The 23,933-nt window shown below is 38.6% G+C and overlaps 2 protein-coding genes across 4 annotated transcripts; both read left to right on the top strand.

Annotated features, from left to right (window-relative positions):
* Nucleotides 1-724: 724 nt before the first annotated feature.
* LOC110834098 (uncharacterized) lies at nucleotides 725-22,387 on the top strand. The gene is made up of 8 exons (XM_022072911.2): nucleotides 725-891; nucleotides 1,078-1,273; nucleotides 1,583-1,684; nucleotides 2,519-2,620; nucleotides 3,247-3,360; nucleotides 4,038-5,179; nucleotides 18,097-18,202; nucleotides 19,584-22,387. Exons 2-8 carry the CDS (start codon nucleotides 1,229-1,231, stop codon nucleotides 21,525-21,527), a joined length of 3,555 nt encoding a protein of 1,184 aa, XP_021928603.2. The 5' UTR covers nucleotides 725-891; nucleotides 1,078-1,228; the 3' UTR covers nucleotides 21,528-22,387.
* LOC110834100 (E3 ubiquitin ligase component cereblon) lies at nucleotides 10,042-16,372 on the top strand. 3 transcript variants are annotated; one of them, XM_022072926.2, is made up of 10 exons: nucleotides 10,042-10,165; nucleotides 10,517-10,607; nucleotides 11,088-11,200; nucleotides 11,413-11,615; nucleotides 12,345-12,497; nucleotides 13,105-13,376; nucleotides 14,554-14,711; nucleotides 14,873-15,069; nucleotides 15,303-15,498; nucleotides 16,190-16,372. In XM_022072926.2, exons 2-9 carry the CDS (start codon nucleotides 10,547-10,549, stop codon nucleotides 15,463-15,465), a joined length of 1,320 nt encoding a protein of 439 aa, XP_021928618.1. In that variant the 5' UTR covers nucleotides 10,042-10,165; nucleotides 10,517-10,546; the 3' UTR covers nucleotides 15,466-15,498; nucleotides 16,190-16,372. The 3 variants fall into 3 exon arrangements, with proteins under 3 accessions (XP_021928618.1, XP_087210421.1, XP_021928619.1); XM_087354295.1 differs by lacking the exon at nucleotides 10,042-10,165 and adding an exon at nucleotides 10,172-10,453 and having other exon boundaries at nucleotides 10,541-10,607; XM_022072927.2 differs by lacking the exons at nucleotides 10,042-10,165; nucleotides 10,517-10,607 and adding an exon at nucleotides 10,173-10,453.
* Nucleotides 22,388-23,933: the final 1,546 nt, after the last annotated feature.

Genomic DNA, 23,933 nt, shown 5'->3' with positions numbered 1-23,933 from the left:
CGCACACACATTTTTTCCCCACCAACATTTAACTCTGACCTTTTCTACATGTCACATAAATGCAACAAATATTAATCATATGCACGTGTACCAGTGTGTCCATAATTCCTTACTGTGTGACAAGTCTAGCGATTGTGTTCAAACTGAAGCCTGTTTGTATACTGTATGTTACTCGGACAAAATGTGCAGAAATCTTTCATTACAGGACGGTCTATTAGGTCAGTTGCTTTTTCAAGGATCTGCTTGAATAGTTCTTACTCATTGACACATGAATGAAATTTTTATTATAGAAGAACACTTGGGGGAGGGGGGAGAAAAGTTATATCACCTACTCCTTCCTAACTTCAGCACTAAATGGAGGTTAGTGGTCAGCATCACGCTCCGGCCGCGCTTTATCGCTGTGGAGGAATCAAGATACCTATTGGGAAGGAGGCTGGGTGGGCCACAGAGCTGGTCTGAATGTATAGGCTTGAGGAAATATCTTCTGCCTTCATCAGGGACCGAGCCCCAGTGGCCCAGTCCGTAGCCACTCACTATACTGACTGAGGTACCCCGATCATATACTCGTTTAACTCCAACGACGGAGAAGTTTCTATTCCATAACCAATGATAATGGGTTAGTGGTGGGACGAATTTTGAAGGTTGAAGAGTAGTAGTCCTTCTTACCGACTAGGCTACTGCTTGCACAAGTCACGTCGCCATGCTAATGGTAATAGGTGGCAGAACAAACTTGGCCATCAGTGAACTTGTAGATCCATTTCTAAATCTTGGTTGTCAGAGTTAATTCCAACATATCAGGTCGTTACCGTGACTCACATGTAATTGGCATTGATAGGTTACATATCGCAGCATTGGCAGATTCTGTGGAAATTGCATAGGTTATTTTTGCTTGTACGTTTACGAATGATTTTATCAATAATAGATTGAAAGAAAGTGGTGCATATCGATCCATTAATGAAATGCTATAGGCTCAGTTGTTTTCGTTCTTGATCGGCTGATGGTCTGTTAGACATATAAATACATTTTCCATAAAATATATGTTTAAACGCTACTTATAATCAGTATGTTTTTTTGCAGGACCTTGTATATTCCAAATTGGATACAATTATTTCAAGCTTTTTTGTAAGACAGTTTTTTACACAACCCAAAAATCTTCATCATGTGATGAACAAGTCCTAAATTTACAGAAATTGTGCAGCCTGCAGTAACAAAAGTGCCAGAAGTTATAATGCAGAGATGTGAAGAAATATTTCCTTCTCTGAAGGACGGTTTGGTGAGTATTATTTATTTGTGTGAGTATAAACTTGTTCACTGGATTTATATGATGAAGAATAGTTATTCGCATTAAAAATTATTTTTGCTTCTGTAATGTAAGGTTCGTGAGTTCTCTTTAAACATATGACAGTGCTACATTTCTCATCTCTCAGAACTTTTTATGTGAAAAGGAATTGTCAGATACTGCTTTGCCCCTATTTGGTGTTAGTTTCTGGGGATCTCAGTCTGTTCTATTTCTGAAGCCCTGAATTTATAACAATCATAAATATATATATATAACAATTATCTTTCATTTATAATTTTATAGCAGAACATTGATATGATCAAAGTAGAAAGTAATCTGGTTTTGAGTGCAGAAGATTCAATTGACATGAAAACTCATGAGGTGTACATAAAGTCTGAACCTGAGGTAAGTTTTTAAGATAATTTTTATAATTATTAGGATGTATGCTAATGCAAAAATATATTTGTTGTTGCAGTAAACATCATTATTAATATGCTGTCTGAGTCAGAAAATGCACATAGTATTTTTATTTGTATGAACAGAATATTTTTATAAGTAACTTTTTGTCTTTGTAGTTTAGCTTCACTGTGCTGTATTGGTCCAATAATATTAGAACAGATACATTATTCATTATAATAATTTCCTAGGTGATGCCATATATAGGCTGTTTTTACAGCTCTAGGACAGTTCTCAACGAGGTTGTTGATGACATTTGGAGCAAAAAATGTAAATAACATTTCTTTTCAGATTTACCACCATTTCTGAATGGCAATATTTTTATGTTGATTTCTCTTTATATTGTTGTGATCATTTTACATGGGGCTTTTTGCTGAGAGTTTGTGGAATTACAGATAGTTAAAGTGAAGTTATCAGACTCAGCAGAACATGGTTTCTTGTGTTATTTGTGTACTAGTTAAATCCTGGTTCAGTGGTAAAATGAAGTACCTGATTTTCCTCATGCCAGAATAATCTTAGTGCACATTTCCATTTTCACTGTGTGGATTCATATTGGTGTGTTTTCATCTTGGTTCCAACATTTGAAAAGTGTTGACTACAAAGCCTCGGTATGCCATACACTTCTCACATTGACATTGTCCATATATTCATGGATTGAATACAGTTCTACCATTATAGTAAGTTGAACATAACTAACATAAAAGAATAAGAAATATTTTTTATTTGCATTTGACCTATAAGAATTATATATCTAACATTTATCTTTCATTTATAATTTTTCAGCAGAACATTGATATAATCAAAGAAGAAAAAGATGATATTTTGAGTGTAGAAAATTCCATTGGCATGAAAACTCATGAGGTTTATATAAAGTCTGAACCTGAGGTAAGTCTTTTCAGACTATTTTTGTGGTTATGTATGAAAGTAGGAACATGTCTTTATTTTTAAAGTACTTGATTTGTATGAACAGGATATTTTCATGTGTGAAAGAATCATTAAGAAATAACACTTCTTCATCTCATAATTTAGCTCTACTATTAATTATATGACCTCAAGTATCGCTGTCATGTTTCAGAATATGTCAGTCTGCCATACCACTCTGTGTAGTTTACAGACATGGATGTATAGTGGTTTTTGGAACATGGTTTCTTGTATTTTTTGTGTACTAGCTAAATTCTAGTTCAGTGGTGAATTCAAGCACCTCATTTTCCTTATTCCAGAATAATCTCAGTGCACACATCCCCATTTTCACTGTGGAATCATATTGGTGTGTTTTCGTCTTGGTACTGAGTACAAAATCTTGCTATGCCCCACACACTTTTCACATTGACATTCACGATTTTAATACATTTCTTCCATTATAGAAGGTTCAACTTAACAAATTTGACATTTTCTTGGTATTGATCTGGGTTTTGGCACTGTGTAGACTTCAGTAGATGCCGGTGTTTTCGAGAAACATATCTTTTGTGTCGTGAATTAGTGTCTTATTTGAAGTGTTTGTAATTTTGCAGCAGAACAGTGATATAATCAAAATAGAAAGCAATGTGGATGTTTTGAGCACAGACGATTGCATTGACATGAAAACTCATGATGTTTATATAAAGTCTGAACCTGAGGTGAGTCTTGTAAGTTTATTTCCATTGTTGTTTGTGTGTGTGAGTGGGAACATGTCTGTTTGTTTTTAAAATGCATGTTATAAATATGACATCCCATTCAGAGAATTCCGACAGTATTGTCTGCTAGGCACGAGAGTAGACGTGGCCTTGTCAGCCGATGCTTGTGTGGCAGGGGAAAAGTGGGTTCTGCGCATGCGCCGGTGATTATTCCTTACCTAAGAAGATTGCGCTATCAGTCAGTACATTAGCTCACGACGTACGGCCTGTTTAAGCTGCGGGTGCTTTTCGGTCCGCTAGTAGCACAGAATTCTACCCCACCTCCCTCAAAGATGTCAGGTCTACTCTCTGCCTTGCGGACAATTGTTTTGTTTATATGAACAGGATATATTCATATGGTTGCTGCTGCTTACATTTGAGAACACCACAAACTGATTGAATGTTGAAATATATTTCTTAGTTGGGAAGGAACCACTCTCAAATTTGCCTGAAGTATCTTTTATATTCCAATCTGAATTAAAATGTTTAAATAATATTTGGTCAATGATTTTTGTGATGTTTTCAGCATGTCTTGCACTAAATAATTGTTGTCTAACAGGATTTGGTAAGGAACAATTTTTTTTAATGTATTGTTGACCTGTACCATTACTTTTCCCATGAAGATATATTATAATATTTATTTTTTTCAGAGTCCTGCGAGTGAACATCAGCTCATAAATGGTGAGGAGCATCCATTTCCCTGTGGCGTGTGTCATAAATCATTTCTTCTGCGATCTACCCTAATGAGTCATGAATGCTTGCATAATAGGGAGGATTCGTATTCCTGTGGCATATGTAATAAGTCGTTCGGTGGTCGGAGTGATCTGAAAAGACATCGGTGCAGGGGTAGTGTGAAGCGACCAAATTTCTGTGATGTCTGTAATAAATCATTCAGTAGTCAGAGTAATCTGAAAATACATCAACTCATACATAGTGGGGAGCAGCGAAATTCATGTGATGTGTGCAATAAATCATTCAGTAGACAGAGTTACCTGAAAATACATCAACGCATGCACAACGAGGAAAGACCAAATTTCTGCAGTGTGTGCAGTAAATCGTTCAGTACTCAGAGTTACCTGAGGACGCATCAACACATACACAGTGACGAGCGGCCATATTCGTGTGACGCGTGTAATAAATCGTTCAGTAGTCAAAGTGATCTGAAGATACACCAACGTATACATAGTGGAGAGCAACCATTCTCCTGTGACATGTGTAATAAATCATTCAATAAAAAGAGTAATCTGAAGACGCATCAACGTATACATAGTGGTGAGAGGCCATATTCTTGTGACTTGTGTAATAAATCATTCAATAGAAAGAGTATACTGAAGATCCATCAGCGTATACATAGTGGGGATCACCCACATACCTGTGATGTATGTAATAAGTCATTCAGTTGGATTAGCCATCTGAAGATACATCAACGCATACATAGTGGGGAGAGGCCGTATTCTTGCGACGTGTGTAATAAATCTTTTAGTAGTCAGAGTGATTTAAAGATCCATCAGCGCATACATACTGGGGAGCGGCCGTATTCCTGCGATGTATGCAGTAAATCGTTCAGTAGTCAGAGTAGTTTGAAGACACATCAACATGTACATAGTGGGGAGCAGCCATATTCCTGTAATTTATGTAATAAATCATTCACTCGAAGGAGCAGTCTCAAGATACACCAGCGGACACACAGTGGAGAGAGGCCATATTCTTGTGAAGTGTGTAATAAATCATTCAGTCGTACAAGTATTCTGAAGATACATAAGCGCACACATACTGGGGTGTCCGTGCTGCTGTGATATGTGTGGACAGAGTAATCTGAACATAACATTCTTCATCTCATGCATAGTGCAGTGTGTGTCCACATTCCAGCGATGTTAAATAATCAGAGTATGAGTAATGTTGTGTGGAATAAAAAATTCATTACACAGAATAATCTTAAAAGATGGCAGTGGAACTCCTTACTTGGAATTTTCTATTCTTTGGAAATGATAAATATTTAAATGACAGGTAATATAGGAATCATACATTTAGTATTTACCTTTCCCTATCCCTGAATTGGAATGTTTAATAAATACCATTCATTTACTAAGTAAATTGTTGACACAAATAAGTTGTGTTGTGTAACCAAGGAATTACAGACCTGATCTTTCTGCCTTCATTATGATCTCACCCATTACATAGCCCCTGAAGAACACCTCATCCATCATGTTGGCCAGGCAGAATAAAACTTGGAAGGAGAACCTGGCCGGCGCCGAAGAAGAGGATTCCGTAATGTGCAGTTGATTACAATGGAATTGGGAACTGATGCTTCTGCTGGTATGGCAAGTATACCATGCATACTGCAAATCCTGCTCTTCTGGTCCTCCTTGGATAATAAATATGAAGTTATCGTGTCCTAATCACCAACTTGGAATTGGTTACATAATTTTGTGTTTATGCTGGCAGAGGTTTTCTTCATAATGTCTGTAGTACATATTATAAAAGTTTTGTTATAACTAACTAACTAACTAGATGGCTTACCGAACCCGAAGGTTCATCACCGAATTAACCAAAGCCCTCCACCGGACCCTGTCCTGGGCCAACAAAATCCAGTTTCCTTCAACTCCTATCTCCCATAGATCCCGCCTGAGATTATCCTCCCATCTACGTCTAGGTCTCCCCAGCGGTCTCTTCCCTTCAGGTTTCCCAACCAGTACCCGGTGCACACCTCTTGTCCCATCCATGCGCGCTACATGTCCCGCCCATCTCACTCTTCTCGACTTAATCACCCTCACAATACTGGGGGAGCAGTACAGATTTTTAAGCTCGTCATTGTGCAGTTTTCTCCACGCCCCATCGTCTTCCCTCTTAGGCCCAAATATCCTCCTCAACACCCGATTCTCAAACACCTGCAATCTGTGTTCCTCCCTCTGAGTGAGAGACCATGTTTCGCACCCATACAAAACAACAGGCAAGATTATTGTTTTGTATACTTTAATTTTCAGGTTCTTAGAAATCAGACGGGAAGACAAAATATTTTGGACTGAGAAGTAGCAAGCATTTCCGGAATTTAGTCTCCTCCTAACTTCCTCACAAGTATCATTTTGATTTGTTATTGTTGTTCCCAAATATTTGAACTTTGTAACCCTTTCAAAGGATTTATTAGCTACCCTAAGATAATTTTGCCCGCCTGTCTTCTGATGACGAGATACTAACATGTACTTAGTTTTTTCTGAATTTACTTCCAGCCCCACTTGTCTACCAGCCTCTAGTAAAACTTCTGCGTTCCTCTTTATTGTATTTATATCGTCCCCCAATAAATTAACATCATCAGCATATGCCAATAGCTGATGTGTCCCGTTCAATTGCAAACCCTCCTGCCTACCTTGGACCTTCCTGATGGCGTATTCTAGCGCAAAGTTAAAGAGCAAGGGAGACAAAGCATCTCCTTGTTTTAGACCGTTCTTGATGAGGAATGTCTCAGATACATATTTACCTACTCGAATTTTGCTGCAGGTTTCATTTAAGCACATTTTTATTAGACCCACTAGCTTCTTTGGTATACCAAATTCAATAAGAATATTATATAGCACTTCTCTCTTCACAGAGTCATAGGCTTTTTTGAAATCTATAAATAACTGATGTACAGTCCCACCGAACTCCCATTTTTTCTCTAGTATCTGACGAATGCAAAAGATCTGATCAATCGTTGATCTGTTTCGTCTGAACCCACACTGATGATCCCCAATAGTTTCATTCGCATATGGGGTTAATCTTGCCAAAAGAATGTTGGATAGAATTTTGTATGAGGTTGATAGCAGCGATATTCCTCGGTAATTACCACACTCAGTCTTGTCCCCCTTCTTATAAATAGGAATAATTATGGATTCCTTCCATTGATGTGGCATCTCTTCCTTATCCCAAATTAACTGAATAAGCTTATGGATCCTCATATGCAACCCTTTGCCACCTGCTTTAATTAATTCGGCCGGAATCTGATCAATTCCTGGAGATTTATAACTTTTCAACTTCCCAATGGCTAGTTCCACTTCATCTAAGCTAGGTTCTGGCACCAACAGTTCAGCTGTATGCATTTTAATCTGTCTAATATCACCAGTATTATGAACATTTAAGAGCTCGCTAAAGAAATTTTTCCACCTATTCACAATTTTTATTGGATCTGCAAGCAAATTGCCACTATCATCCTTTACCAAATTAGTCTGGGGTTGATATCCTTTCTTAAAGTTATTAATGCCTCTGTACAGGTCTCTGATGTTTTTTTCCTTATTATTTGTCTCAAGTTCAGCAATTTTGCCCTTCAGGTATTCCCTTTTCTTAGTCCTAAAGGTTCTACTAGCCTCACGTCTCACGTTACATAGATTATCCGCATTTGTTTTGTTTGGGTTCTGCAACCATTGAAATTTTGTTTGCTTCCTTCGATCTATTAATTTTGAACATTCTTCATCAAACCACGGTTTATTTTGCTTTCTCCTGTAGTATCCTAGTTTCTCTTTTGCTGAAATTTTGATGCAGTTTCTGACATTTTCCCACTCCCTGTTGATGTCCACACTTTCATTATCCTCATTTGTCTCTAAAATTTGAAACCTATTCGAAATTTCAACTTGATATTGTTCCTTTGCCTCTCCCTCACTTAATTTTTTCAAATCAAATCTTTCTGTGTCAAAATTTTGTTTAGTTCGTCTACTTACTGAAAGCCGCTCCCTCACTTTTGCTACCACCAGATAATGATCAGTGTCGCAATCTGCTCCTCTGAATGATCTCACATCAATTACATTTGTCTGCCTTCTCTTATCTACTAAAACATGATCTATTTGATTGTGTGTTCTGCCATCTGGGGAAGTCCAAGTGTATTTATGAACATCACGGTGTGGAAATTTTGTACTTTTTACAATTAAATCTTTTGACGTAGCGAAGGTCACTGCTCTGACGCCATTATCATTACTAAGTGCATGGAGACTCTCGCTGCCTATTGTGGGTTTGAAGACATCCTCCCTCCCAATTTTTGCATTGAAATCTCCTAGCAGAATTTTCATGTGATACTTGCCAAATGTATCAAATACTGATTCCAATTCTTCATAAAAGCTATCCTTGATATCATCGCTTTTGTCTTCAGTTGGGGCATGAACATTAAGGACAATGATGTCGCACCAACGTCCTTCCAAAATTACGTAAGACAACCTGTCACTAACAAATTCTACTCTCTTAACTGCTGCCCTAATTCTGCTATGAACAAAAAAACCCGTCCCTAGCTGATGATTGTCATTCCCCTTTCTATAGAAAAATGTAAAATTGTCCACTGGGATCGTGCCCTCCCCTTCCCATCGCACTTCCTGCACTGCCACTAAGTCTAACTTATAATTCCCTAATTCCCTACACACTGATTTCAGTGCCCCAGCCCTATAGAGGCTCCTAATGTTCCAGGTACCAAATCTCATGTCCTTTTTCAATTGCCGTGGTCGTGCCAAAGAGTCCGTCCTGATCCGAGGCTTGGTTGATTTTTTCGTAACACATATTTTTTTTAAAGGTGAAAGGTTGTTAGCCCTACACCCAACCCCCAACCTGGAGGACCAGGGTATCACTCTTAGTCTAGCGCATCTCCTTAGACCTGTCCGGCTTGGGTGACCCTACCATGAGCCGAAGCTCAGGCCGGCATAGCCCTAAGGGTCATTTGAGCACGCAAGCCTCCTCACCCGGCAGATTGCCTTCGACAAGGTGGTGATACCTTCGAGAAGGAAAAGTTTTGTTATATTATACATTATTGTATGAAGGCTACAGGCACACATTTGTTATACATCAGAGTAATTTATTGTGATAAATTATATCTGCGTTATGTTTCACTTTTATGGATTTCTTCACATGTATTCATAAGGCCTATTTAACTTCATTAATCTGTGTGCCTTAGGTAGTCATCTTTATCTGTAACTGCCCTCTGTTTATATAAACCACAACACAAATTTACAATTTCTTTGGCAGGTATTTGCAATATACAAAGTGTCAGGCCACCTGTGACCCACTGGCTCTTGAACTTTCTGACTTAGTGCTTATTTCAAGAGTCCCTTGCAGGTCAATTCACCCCCTGAAGATGGTGATCGCCCTCATGATGAAGGCAGCAAGGATCTCTGAAATGTAAGTAAACGACTAGACTACATGGCACAACTTACAAGAAAGCCATCTTCAGGCTCACTTCCATGAAACCTGACGGCCTATGAATTTACCCCTGGCTGCATAGCAAATGTGATTCTGTGATTGTGCCATGCCATTTTAAATTGTCAAAATCCTACAAAATTAAATCACTTTAAATGTTCGTGTCTTAATTTTACATAATGGCCCTCGGAACCCATGCTTCTCTGAACATTTGGTCATATGTGATAGAATGACTTATCTTTACACAAAGGGAGTACCAAATATATAGTGTACTGCACATCGCAACGTACCGTAGTTCAAATCAATGCGTACAAAATGTGCGCAGAAAGAATTGCGTAGAAAGTTTCGTCTTTAGCACACTTTATGGCGAAAGCCATATACAGTTATTCGCGTCATTACATGTCTTAGCTTTTAGCCTCTTTCTCTCCCTTCCATATTGTCATTGCTTGCCTAATAATGGAAGTTGATTTATATTGCACCCTATACCACCTACATTTTATGATTATACACTAGCGCCAATGTTGGTTGTTATAATTCCATTGAATTAAATTTCCGTCAATATTCAGAGGAAAGCCGAGTTGTTGAGTTCCTTTATCGGTTGTTTGTAATCGGCTGGTTGTTTGTATTATCTTTGGTAGATAACTTTTTTATTTGGGTGGATTATCTATACGACGTTTGTTGAAAAAATATAGTGACAACTGTTTAGGTTATGGTGTTGGTTTCGGCTTGCGTATTGTCGGTACAATTACTGGGTCGTATAATTGGCTGTGTAGTAACTGGTTGTCAGTACTTATACTTGGAATAAGTAAAAGTGTTAATTATCGAACATCCATTCGGGAATATATGTGAATGTCGTTGTAGTTGGGAATTGTTGAAAAGACTATGGAGGGTGATGAATATGTTGATAGTAGTTCAGCTTCAGGTATTAGATTGGTTTGAACGTTTTAACTGTCTATCTCTTTATCTATTTTGGTTTGTCTTGTAGTCTTATTAAATAATAACTCTGCAGTCGAAGATGGGATCGTTCTGGAGTAACGTCAAAGGACAAATGGCCAGATTATTACGTGGAAATCAAAGTACGAATCACGTTGGCGATTTGGATCTCATTGTTGTTTTTGATTTTATGGCTCAATAACTATTTCAAATGAAAGAATATAGCCTATGAATGACTAAGTTAATATACACGTGATTTATGTATAGAATTCTTTGTATTACCTGGGTAAATTTATGGAGGATTTTCATTAAGGTAGAACTGTAAGGTTGCTTTGGCTGTGAAAAGAATGCCTGAATAACATCAGAGAATGGTGTACCTGCAGTTTCATTTTGTTTTTATTTATAACTCTCCTAACCTGTCACTGCAGTGAGGTTTTACTTACTGATATTACACCTGACACATTTGTTAAGTATGTTTATTCCAAAATGTTGAGCAAATGTTTTTGATCCTTTTTTTTTTCTGGCTTATATTATGTTCTCTTCTTTCCCTACTACTGATAGAAATTATAAGATGACATTAGTTTTTACTTGTAGTTAGAATAATAGAAACTTTTTGTGGATAGATTTTGGAGATGGACCCCCTACTACCTCACCAAGCAGTAGTGTTGAAAGTGCAAATCTGGAAGGAGAGGTTCCTCCAATAGAATTTGACACAGCTTTACCGGTCAAGCATAATGTAAGTATATGTGACTCATTAGAACAAGGTGAATCGCCGTGATGATGGAGACAGCAAGTGTCTCTGAAACGTTGATGTACTCCTACCAGACTACATGGCACTGCAGCCCAGAAGACAGCCATATTTATAGTATTTCTTTTTTTGATTTTAGCTAAGAATATGAAAAATTCGTAAGCTCAGAAGTGACTAAAAATTAAAATTGTTTTATTTAGTATTTGGGCAACAACCTGGAAGAGCTGAGAGGACGAACAGTTCTCGATGATGGTTCGTTCCAACTTCTCCCTTTGCTGCCTCAGCCTGGAGTTGTTTTAGTGCCTGGTCAGACCCTTCCACTCATGGTGTTTTATCCTCCAACAGTCAGTATGCTACGCAAGATCATAACAAAAAATGGAACATTTGGAGCAATTTATTTGAGGTAGGAGTTTGCCTTGAAATTGAAGAAAATTTGGATTTTTAGTCTTTTGAATTATGACACCTTGTAGCATTTTAGGTGGTCAACAATGTTTGGAGGAACTTAGGACCATCACATAATTCCCCTTTAGCATTGGTAACCGCGTATAAGAGTACGACGTGTCGTCACACAGAAGACTGCAAATCATGTTTTAATATTGTTTTCCTTGATTCAGTGGCTTGACCACAAGTTCATATCTTAACACTAGTTAATGTTGTGTGTTGTGATTAAAACTGTGATTGGTTATTCGGAGTTCTTTACTCGGAGTGCCATTAACCATGTCCCTTGTTTTCCTGAATTATGTTTTAGAATGATAAGAATTATTCTGTGTTATGCTGGCGGAAGATGTCTATGAAGCTCGTGACAGGTTGTTAAAGATATTTTTGTTGTGGGAAGGAATAATGATATATTTTCCATGGTTCCTTACAGTTATTTGTGTATTTGTATTAATTTTGTTAATAACTGTGTCATTTTTATGTGATAGTGAATGTTGATCTGTAAGCAAGCAACAGTCGATATCTATACAACGGACAAATCCAAAATAACACTTTTACAGGTCTTCTTCCCTCTGTGCCACTCATTAAAACATCTTGGTCAAAGAAGTGAAATGATTGCTTATCCAGAAATTTTAGACGTACAAGTGCATGACATCAGCTTTGCTCCAGCAATGTTTTGATTTCTTATTTATTCGAGGTACTCTGACGAGTCTAACCCTAGATTGGCTGACATTGGTACGACGGCAGAAATTTATGAATATCGAGATGAGGAAGAACTGACTGGTTTTTGTATCAAAGCTAAAGGACGCCAGAGGTTTCGTGTCGTGGAGTCACAACGTCAAGTTGATGGGTAAGTTGTCCGTATTAACGCTCACCACAGTGAATTATTAACCTTTATCAATCGTACTTTGGAGCTTATGAGCAGACCAACTGGGTATCACCTTGCCACTTAAATGTTACTTTTGGAATTGAAATCTATCTGGCATCCTTTATTCTGTTATGGTAAAGATAAAATCACAAGAAATTTATGTACAGAGCAGTTTTATTAGTGTGCAAAGCCACTATTGTAAGTGCCCAAGAAATTCATGAACTTTTCCCTCAGAATGATCCCCTTATTTGAATCTGTACTGGAATGGCATACCATCAAGAAGACCATGTACAGAGAGATTCTTCACCATCTGTCAGAAGCTACCTGACATATATGCCGTTCTCTTTGCGTGTCTGGAAACTGTCTGCTGCGCCATTGCTACGTACCAACGCATCGGTCTCTTTTGGTGCACGAGCATCTGGCAAAGAATAGTACTGCTGTCGCTTAATGACCTCACTCTCCTCTCCAGACCCTTCTAAATAAATTGATGAATAAATTGTAAATGTGATCGTGGAATTAAATTAATTTGCTTCACTCTACCTGTTTTTTTATTCCCATAGCCGCTCATCATCGCATGTATCTGTTACAGAAATATAAATGCTACAGTGAAGATATTACCAGAAGTCGTCCTTCCCGATTCGCTGCATGAAGTTCGGAACAGGTCTTTGGATCGTTACAGGAGCGAACTAGTTGACTCGTCAAGACCGGTCTCGAACGCCAGTAGAATCCATCTGCAAAGACGGCAGGCCATTTTACGAAGAGACGCGATGATGACTGTGTGGCCTCACTGGGTGCACAACCAGTATAATGCGAAAAGCCTTTCCAGCCGCGTTAAATTACAGCTTTCGTATCTGAAGCTTGGTATGTGATTGTCTCCCCCTCCATATTAAGCATAACAACAATTGTTTTTCAGCTGAGGGATTTACTTTATTCTCAACTCTTGCATTATTATTTTTGTTTGTATTTAAAATATTTGTGAGGCTTTGTTTCAAATCTTTCAGTCTCATTGTCCACTTTCTAAGGGGGGAAAAAACCTTCTGAGAGAAACCAGTTTTTTATTGATCTTTTGTTGTCAAAATGGCGAATTTTGGATGGAAAACCTGAAAAGAAGACATCTTGTAAAAACCTGGTCACAGGTAGGATAATGTTTAGTAGGATACAAGGATTTTTATTGATTTATCTGGCACAGGATGGGGTCCACTGGTAGGCACTGGTGAACTTTCAGATTCTGTGAAAGGTGGAGATTTTTTGACTGTGCAGTGGCTATCCTGTATACTTATGTAATATCCCCTCTTCTCCTGGTATATTGTCTTACTGTGTAAAGTTTCATTCTAGTCACCCCTTTCTAAACCCATAGAAAAGACAAGGAAGTCGCACTGATCTCCAAAAATATCTGCTCCTTGCATGCTTCTGCTTTCTGTGAAGGAACTTTTGCTTACCCTAGAAGGATGTTATATGACAAAAAGTTACATACCAGTCAAAAAAAAAATTAGGATTTGCTTGTGTATGTTGTACACTCTTCAAAATGGCAGTCTTTATTTTGTAATATATCAGATGTTTCAACTAGTGACCTTACTGGGTTGCACGTGCCATCAAATGACTACTTAATTACATTGTTTTTACAAAGGTAACAGCTGGCTCTAAGTTGGCTGACGCATAGCATACACGCTACAAATATCACACATATCTTTATATATAAAGATATGTTTTTTTTTATATCTTAATTGCGTCATGTTTGTGTTTATTAATACAATAATTTATTTACCGTCTTTACACAAACTTAAAAATGTTGTTAAAATTACTTAAAATTATAACATTTTTTCATTAGATACAGATCTTGTTACATTTTATATTAATACAATAATTTATTTACCGTCTTTACACAAACTTAAAAATGTTGTTAAAATTACTTAAAATTATAACATTTTTTCATTAGATAACAACATTTTTAAGTTTGTGTAAAGACGGTAAATAAATTATTGTATAAAGATATGTGTATCCGTACTGCATATTGTATGTTGTTTTTGTACGATTTCAGGCAGCACTCCGACAGGCCTTAAGTTGCCAAAGGACCCTGTTGAATTATCTTACTGGGTAGCACAGGCAATGCCCTTGCTTGACGAACAAAGGCTGTCCTTGCTTCAGATAAACTCCCCAATTCAACGACTCCGCTGGGAACTCTGCGTTTTGGAGAAGGTGTGAGAGCAGTCAGTTATGATATAGCCTATCATTTGATCCTACGTAATCTGAGAAGTTGAGAGCGTTGTTAAATAAACGAAAGATCCTCATACGTAATTACTTGTTGGATTCATCGACGTGTATTTGTTTACTAATATTTTGTTCCGTTTATTTGGTAGTGTCAGATGCTGTGTTGCGGTGATTGTGATACTCAAGTGGCAGATGCTCGAGAGGCATTCTCGATGTCAGTTGAAGGTCCTCAGGGTACATATGTGAACCCTGGAGGATTTGTACATGAGACTTTAACACTTCACAAGGCACAAGGACTTCAGTGTCTCAATGAAGAACCATCCACCGAATACTCGTGGTTTCCAGGGTGGGAAAAATATTTGAAATCATTTTCTGTCTCTGTATTCACCAAGTCATTTATTCTAATCTTTATCCTATATATTTTGTACTTATCCATAAGTCCATAATATGTCGCCTAGGATATAAGTGTGCTTCTAAATCAGCGGTTCAGTAAAAGGATTAGACATGTTTTATTTTTAAGTAATGGTGAAGTATTTTGTCAGCAGCCCAGTAGTTTAACATTCCTTTGCTGTGTTCTAGGTATGCATGGACAATTGCCGAATGTCGGTATTGCCAGAAGCATATGGGTTGGAAATTTACAGCCACGCAGAAGCTTATGAAACCCCAGAAATTTTGGGGGATATGCCGAAGATCGATCGTGACAAAACTTTTAACAGAAGAGGATTTGAAACCAATAATCTGAGGCAGAGATACTGTATTTGCTGAATATGTTCAGGTACATGTACTTTTTTGTATTTACATACTGAGTTGTGTACTTCTGTTTCCTGTATGTTACTTTCTAGAACAAATTTCATTTTGTTTTTTGTAATTTTCATAATTTGTTTATGGTATAAGTTGCTCGTTCTTGGTCTACTTAATTTTTCTGTTCTTACCCGTGTACCACATGTCATCTGCTGTAAAACAAAAATGTCTACTTTTTTTTTTATTTTAAACAGCTTATCTAATTGGGTAAAGTTGTAGGCTCTTGTATGCATTGTATTGACCTTTTGTGTCCTGTAAAAGACGGGCAATGCCAAGACCAGCTGGGAAATTATATTTGAAGAAGACTTCTATTAATACACAGGCAAAGATAAATGTTTTCATTTGATAGGCCAGTTTGACTCTTGGGGAAAGGCCTTTCTCTGAGGACTTAAAATTTCTCTTGCCAGTTATCCTGATACTGTCCTTGCCCCTGATTTTTAATATGGTGCTGTCAGTTGACATCACGCAACCTTAGTTTCCTGGTGTGGTTCTTGATCTTGATCTACTCGGTATTGTGCATGTATGTAGCTTGAGTTTAATGTAGTAACTGTAGTAGATATTCCTGCTTTTGTATTTTGAAAGTTGGCAGACATACAGACAAATGGATTTTGAAGGAAAATAAACTCTGCATTAATGTGCCCTCCTATTTGTGTTTTTTATTACAGTAAAATACTGCTGAGGGGGTCCATATTGACTGCAAAATTAAATGTTGGTTCTGAGGACCCTTGTGTAAGACTGTGACTTGTATATAACTATTCACACGACATGTAATAAATAAAATGTACATGCTGTAACTGTTAATGTAACTGTTTAATTTAGGAATTAAAATGTAATTCTTTTCAACATCATTTTAATGTTTTTATGTTTGATTACAGTTGTTTACATTCCTAGTTGTCTTCTGAAAGTACTTTTTTTGTATGAAGCCAAGGCAGCAGTAAAGGCTAAAGTACATACATACTTCGGCAATCGCGACAGCTCATGGTGGTTGCTAGTGTTGATGGTAGGGAGACCTATTTATTTTTAGCAGGCTCTTCTCTGTGATTGACACAAAGTCTACTCTTTCGTCATTGTGTCAACAAGATGGTTGTGGATAGCCCAGTTTTTGCCAAAGGGGCAACAGGACATAATTTGAATATTGTAGGGTCACAAGAGTTAATTATAGAACTCGAGAATAGGCAGGAACTGAGCCACTCATTCAGTCTGTCTTCCAAAGATGAGGGCAGAGGAGATGATGGAATCCTGAAATTCGATTTCTTATTGATGAATAGGGTCAATGTTGACTTTCAAAAGTTAACCACGCCTGGAAGAATGAAACTGACGGGGAAGTCGGTTCATCGCTAAAAGATAGGCGATAACGAAATTGGCCTGGTCAATCACAAAGATTCATTTTGACAATGTAACAGAACAGGCTTTAAAACCTGCCCTTACAAGGCAAAAGGATAAGGAATGCGTACCATAGACAACAGTTCTCGGGTTGCGAGCGCTGCCTGTGGAGTGTAATTGTAATCGTGTGCGTCTGTAGTTGCACGAACGCATCTGTGATCGGCTTGGGTGGTCAAGTCGTACATTGCACTTGAGCCAAAGAGGCCGATTTTGTGATTAAAGCGTAACAAATTATTTATTGTTTTGAGGATTTTGTGCAACTTCATATTTTGCTAAGTAACATATTTGTTTTACTGGTATTGTAATTAGAACTTAGTTTAATATTTACAGTTTATTATGTATCTGAAATGAATGAAGGAATGTGGCATAGTATATCCACAACCTTTGCAATTTCATGAATGGTGAGGACTTTCTACAGCATACGAGTAAAAGTGAGTGATTCGTTGGGTTATATCAGGTACAACGTGCGTGAATGTAATTTTAAAATACTAATTTATATCAGGGGTGTTTCTTTTCGCTTCACAATCTTGTGCAGTCGAACAGAACATAACCCCATTAAGAGGAAGAAGTCTCGTATAGACTTGAACCACTTAACCTGAATTAAATGTAACTAGGATTTCCATCTTTTCACCCAGCAATATTATTAAGTAATTCCATGCAGTAAATTCCCTCGGGAGAAGTTGATAATCCCGTTGTAAAGAAAGTATTGTTTGTAGAACCCAAAAGTCTATGAGCAAGTTCACAAGAGACCTGCACTGTATCTTGTCTAGAGCTAGAGAAATGTTCGGTGCAACCTGTTTGCTGCAGATCCATCTTAATATTATCCCATCTGTGCCTGGGTCTCTTGGTTCTCCAATTTTTACTAACCTTTAGGTGCTATAAATTTTAATAACACTCCAATTTTTGTTTTTGTATGGTGAGGGATTGTCAGCCCTGCCCAACATTTAAGCTGATGAACGAAAACCTTTCCTGTTGCCTCAGACAGATTCACACCCACCCTCCATATGTGACGGCTGTTTCCTTCCACAACCTCTGGGATATAATGGGCTACTTTGTCAAAGGGGACAGTGGCTAATAGCATTTCAGTTAGTTGGAAAACATGGACGTGGACAGAAATTTTTTACCTGTTGGATCTAAGAGCACGGAATATTTATATTATTCCAGTACTTGGTGGTTGATATGTCTGTAGTTCACAATTTGATGGATATGAGTTGATGGAGAAGACTGGGCCTGTTGTGCCCAAGAGTAATGAGAGCATTTCTTGCCAGCAGTCATATGATAACGCTGTCATGCCTGTAAAATGTGTCGTAAAGTATAGGTTTGGCTCCACACATTCTTAGTCTTGCCACTAAAAGGAGGTGAGTGCTTAGCTTAATGTTGATTTGATTCTTTATTCTCCTGGGAAAAAAAAACCTCCAGTTGCTGTTGAATAGGAGACCACGTGGGCTCCAGAGCCAGTCTGGACACAATGACAGTGAATATGAAAATTCCTGCTTCCAGCAGTAATTGGAACAACAGTCGTCCAGTCTGTTTGGCTGTGACACTACAAGCTGACTGTTGTTGTTGTTGATAAGTATTAATTTTTCTTTTCTTAATTTTTTCAGAATTTTACAATTTGGATCATCCCCAGTTGTGATCTGTTGTTTGGTGAAACGATTTTGTTTTCGTAGAAGTTTGTACTTGATACAGAATACAGTAATGAAATAACAGTCAGCCATCTCGGATATCGTTGTTATGCTGAATTACTGGTAAGTAAATGCAATTCTCATGTCATTCTAAATTAACTTCTACGTTTATTTTGTTGAATTCGCATCAGATTCAAAAAATAATGAGGACTGTGTGTGTGGGCCTTTATAGAATGAGTGTTCGAAGTAACAAAGTAACATTGCAAGCTGACAAGAGATACCTTACGCTTCTTTTGTAGAATGTTTACTAGTAATGCCTTTATGTGGACATTATTCAAATTCATGTAGATGAGATCTGTCGTTAACAATTTGGCAGACCTAGTTTCAGATTGTGAAAACTCTTACATACGAGTGCCTGCTCATTTCTTTATAAGATTTGTGGGAACTGTTGGTAAGCACGGTTCGCTACTTGTTATAATCCAGAATGCGACATAACTTAACCGACTCCGCGGAGCAGTTTTTGGAGAAAATGAGAGTCGCTCGGCAGAATTTCTTGAGGGAATTACAAAGCCTGCCGCCGAACACTGTACTGAGCTCGATGTATCCGTTTCACATCCTTACGCCCCATTTCCTTAAGATCCTTCCGTATAAACACCCAGATTTCCCAAGTCGTCTCTTCACTTCAGGTTTTCCAGCTGAATTTTGGTATCCATTGCTCATCTGTTTCATGGATGCTACGCGTTCTCCCATCTCATCCTCGGTTGGATCAGTAATAATATTTAATAAGCAGTACAGAACATGATTTTCAGCTTTTATGAATGTGGTAATGCACCTTTAGGTTCTTGAAAAGGCAGGAGTTTCTAGATTAGCTGAGCGACTATCACCTTCTCCAGATGCACTGCCATGGAGTTAGTCTGTTAAGAAACGGTGATTCAAATATTTAATCACACTTTGTCTTATTTCTTTCCTGCAGTGGAAATAATTGTGGCAAGAACTGAGATTCATGTGATTGTTGTTGTTTTGTTATTATCATCAGAATTGTTATTTTCAGGGTTTATGTTTCATGAAAACCATGGAAGTGAATGTCCAACAACCGCAAAAGAAGAAGCAGAAGTTAAAGGATGCGCCGGTTACGGTGTATAGAATAATAGAAGTTCCTCCTCACATAGAAGGTGTTACAAAAACAGCCACAATCCAACTCATCCCAAAATGTGAATTCGATGATGAAACTTTGGATCTGGGTAGTTCCGACGATCCGGATAAAGTTAATGTCACGGTTACAACGTCGTTTGTGATCGACGAAGATAACGTGGTGAAGCAACATTCCACTTCTCAAGTAATTCGTCTCCCAGTTGCCATCCAACGTGGCCAGCAGCATAATGTATTGAATGAAGCTTTTGAGGCAGATGGCAGCAGCGGCAGCAACGACCTGTTAGATCGGAACTTTCCGTGCGCGATATGTTTGAAAACCTTCAAACACAGTAGTCATTTAAAACGACATATCAACACTCATACGGGGGAGCGCATTTATAAGTGTGATTTATGCGACAAAACATTCCTCGATGCCTCAACCCTCTCCCGCCATCGGAAGATTCATTCTGGCGACAAACCTTGGTCTTGTAAGATCTGCAAGAAGAGTTTTGGCACCCTCGGCTCTCTGCGTCGTCATATAACTGTTCATAATCAAGAAGGAAGACCTTACCAGTGCGAAACGTGTAAGAAGCGTTTTCCAGACAATAGCAGTTACCAGAAACATAAATTTATTCACACTGGAATAAAACCGTACGGTTGTGACATTTGTGGCAAGGCTTTTGTTCACATCGGAGATCTGAATGGTCATCGCAAGATTCACGTCGAAGTGAAGCCTTTTAATTGCGAACGGTGCGGGAAAGACTTTGCGAAACACAGTAACTACGCTCGACATCTGCTTATTCACGAGGGAGACAAGGAATTCTTGTGTACGATCTGCGGCGTAAGTTACAATTTTCAGAGTTCTCTCACTCGTCATCTGCTCACTCACGTCCGGAGGGGCAACAAAGCTTCCGCAGAGGCCGATTCCATCGACGATGAAGACGCAGATTCGGTTTCTCAGGGCGAAAAATCTTCTGTAGAAGCAGACGAACTTGCCGTAGAAACACCGAAGAAGAAAGGCGTTTCAAGTGTTGGTCAGATCAAGGTGACTAGAACCAAAATGAAGCAGCTGAAGAAAATCAAACAATTACACAGGCTTCATGACCGGACCCAGAATGAGAGACCTGATAAATTGCCACCGTCACCAGTGGCAAATGAGCCGCGACCTCGGAAGGCTCCTGGTTCAGTACCCGCAGCCCCAGTTACCAGAAACCTAACAGTTACAAACTTGACTGATCCTACAGTTCTGCCACCTCAGGACGAGTTTATTTCCAAACAAACCACAACTGAAGATGTCACGACATTGCTCACTTCAGTCGAGGACTTCGGTTCTACGAAGGACATTCCGCAGGCCCTGTTGCAACTGACGCCCAAGTCAGTTTGTGGCACGTCGGCAGAATCACTTATATCCCTGTTGTCAGACTCGAATGAAGGTGAATATCTGTTGGCCACGACTGACTGCGGCGAAATAGTGTCGGAAGTTCAGACGTCGGGGAATAATGGCTCTGAATCTGAGTCTGTCATTACCATAATATCTATATCAGATGATCCCGTAATGAGCGTCGACAGTATAGCGCAAGACGCTTCTGTGGGCGACGGCGCAGACGTCGCAGTGGCCGTGTTGGAATCCGCCGAAGTAGGCGACGTGATTGCTGAGACTGTGATTTCAGACGTTTGCCGCGAGAGTCCCAATAGCAGAGCCGATGACAGGAAAGCGGCTTCAAATAGGGGGAGGTCGAAACACGTGTTGGTTAAAGTGTCGGATCTTAAAGGAGAAGAGACGTTGGTCTTAAGGAGAAGGGCGAGTTTGATGGTGTCAAAAGGCGAAGAGAGGGAGCCACTTGGGCCCAAACAGGGCTTATAAGCAGATGTGACATCTGTATCTAACGAGTTATCGTGAATTGAGACGTTAGAAGCTCCCGTTCTCTAATCTTAAAACATGACTTAAGTGAGGAAAGATGAATTTTTGCTTTTTAATTTCAGTTACAAAAAATTAGTATACGGATGACAACGCTAATGCGCTAAAACAAATTCTTGGTCCATTCACATATCCGCATGTTGGCGTCATTGATGGTTTGAGCATAAAAGGAGGAGTCTGTTACTGAACAGGTTTTACTATGTAATTGTGGTAATATTCGTCGTAGATGGTCGCATTCGCAGGTCGTGCTGATATTGTTTGTAGTCTTAGTGCAGAATAAGATTATCTTCCATGCCCACTTGTTCATCTTATTTCTTACAATTTATATATTAATGTATTATGAGATTCGGTGATCGCCTTTTGTCGCCTGCTCAAAGCTGAAGTAAGGGACGGGTTCCGGTGCCATCGGTGGTCACCCCAGTTTGGTGTCGTCAGAAATAACATACGCAGAACAAATTAAATTCTTGGTAAGAACAACAACAAATATATAAAAAATTAGACAACGCAAGTAACCTCGTAATTCAGCGTATTTACGGCCATAAAGGGAAAACAGTTTGTTATTGGCCACTTAAGCGAATTTCCATGTTTGCGATAAAATAAAATATGTAGATTTTATTGAAATTATTTCCCTGTTTACAAAAGGTATCGATTAATCTTAAATATTTCCCTGAACTGAGGTCTACGCAAATTTTCAGCTGTTGGACCTGCCACCAGCGAGAGGCGAAGTGTCGTTAGTTCCGATGCTCGTGTCAAGATTGTTGTGTTCCGAGTATGTACAATAAATTCATATCGCTGTCATAATTTTATTCAACCTGCGCTCCTGAATGTTTTCATCTTTGCAGCAGATTAGACAGAGAAATGTGTACCATCTTTTAAAAGTGAATGTGTTTGGTGCGCATGATTCACTGTACAAATACTGATAATGGCGGCAAAGCTTGTATCCATGTTTGATTCTTATCTTGCAAAAAATGTCACCTAATTACATCCACAAATTGTGTACCAGACAAATTCCTTCAGGATTGTTCAGCCGATAAACGTTTTCTGCTGTCTGCCTTTCTGAAAGTACCCACCACATATAAAACTGTGAAGAGATCTTCATTTTCAGTAGAAAGAAAATCCTTTATTCTTTTGAATTTCTTGGTTAGGTTAGGTTGATGCAACATTACGTCATCGTTACTGGAAAACCGGGAATCCTTTTTTAAAATTACTCTGCTTTATAGAAACTTAAGAAAAAGTTCTGCCATACTCTGAACTCTTACCTTAATCGAGCAATTTTTAACTCTCAAAGGTTGCCCCTTTTTTTATATTTCTCCGTTTATAGCCTTTGCAACTTAAACCCAAATGATTACAATTCCAAGATGGCTGTAATCAGATCGCTCTTGATTACGTCGAAACACAAAGCAAAGCAGGACAGTGTGTACTTAAACTCTCTCGAGACACTTCACACTTTGCACCCTCATATTTTATCACGTAAAACTTGTTTTATCTGAATATTCATGATTAGACATAAAACTTCAGTCATAGACATGATTTCTCATCACGTGTGTCTAGCTGGATATTGTAGGGTCCGGTGAACTGCGGACCACATATTGCCGATCGTAGACAGGCACGTTGGTGCCGTTTTAACAGGTGTCCACCGGTTGTCCTTAGGATTGTTATGGTGCACTGAACACGCAAGGAAAAAATATGAGCTTTTTGCGTACGTAGATAATAACTAAATTATGGTCGTCATACTTCGAGAGTGGGGAGGGGGCCTTCGGATCTTGGTTTAGATATTTCTGTCCATACAGTGGCTTTTAATAAAAATGCACGCAGGCTAACGAGTAGCATTTATCTTATCAGAAAGAACAATTGTTCCATAAACAAACGTCTCCAAGCGGCGTGACTATACAAGTCTCAAAAGGATCCACCCATTTAGTCTGTGAATAAATTTATCAGGTATTAGATATCAGAAGTTATCCGTCATTGAACGTCTAGGTCGGGTTGTTAAAATTCATGATTTGTGTGCAGAATGTCTTGAGTTGAATTCTTGAAACACATGTTTTTAGCACGGGGAAATGCTGTGACGATGCCTTAAGATTCGTTTGCATCCATATCTCTGAAATTCATCAGTTACACGGATTCCAAGGGACAGACTTATTTATAACCTGTCTAGCTGATAATTCTTTAAGCAAACAAAAATACAAGAGATCTTTAAGTATAATCTGATGTATAAAATTGTTTTTTTTCTAATATCTGTGTTGATGAATCTCCAATGTTTACAAATAAGTTCCATCCTCACGACATTCTGCAGACCCAGAAACCAACCACCCCGAAAGTCCGACCTTCAAGTGTCCCAGCGCCACTGTAGCA

This window comes from Zootermopsis nevadensis, unplaced genomic scaffold (assembly GCF_977971745.1).
Source record: "Zootermopsis nevadensis isolate Lab colony 2312 unplaced genomic scaffold, Znev_1.0 Znev_ptg000023l, whole genome shotgun sequence".
In the NCBI taxonomy this organism is placed as follows: Eukaryota; Metazoa; Arthropoda; class Insecta; order Blattodea; family Termopsidae; genus Zootermopsis; species Zootermopsis nevadensis.
Note: the sequence above shows the minus strand (reverse complement) of the source record. Positions and strands in the feature narration are given on the sequence as shown.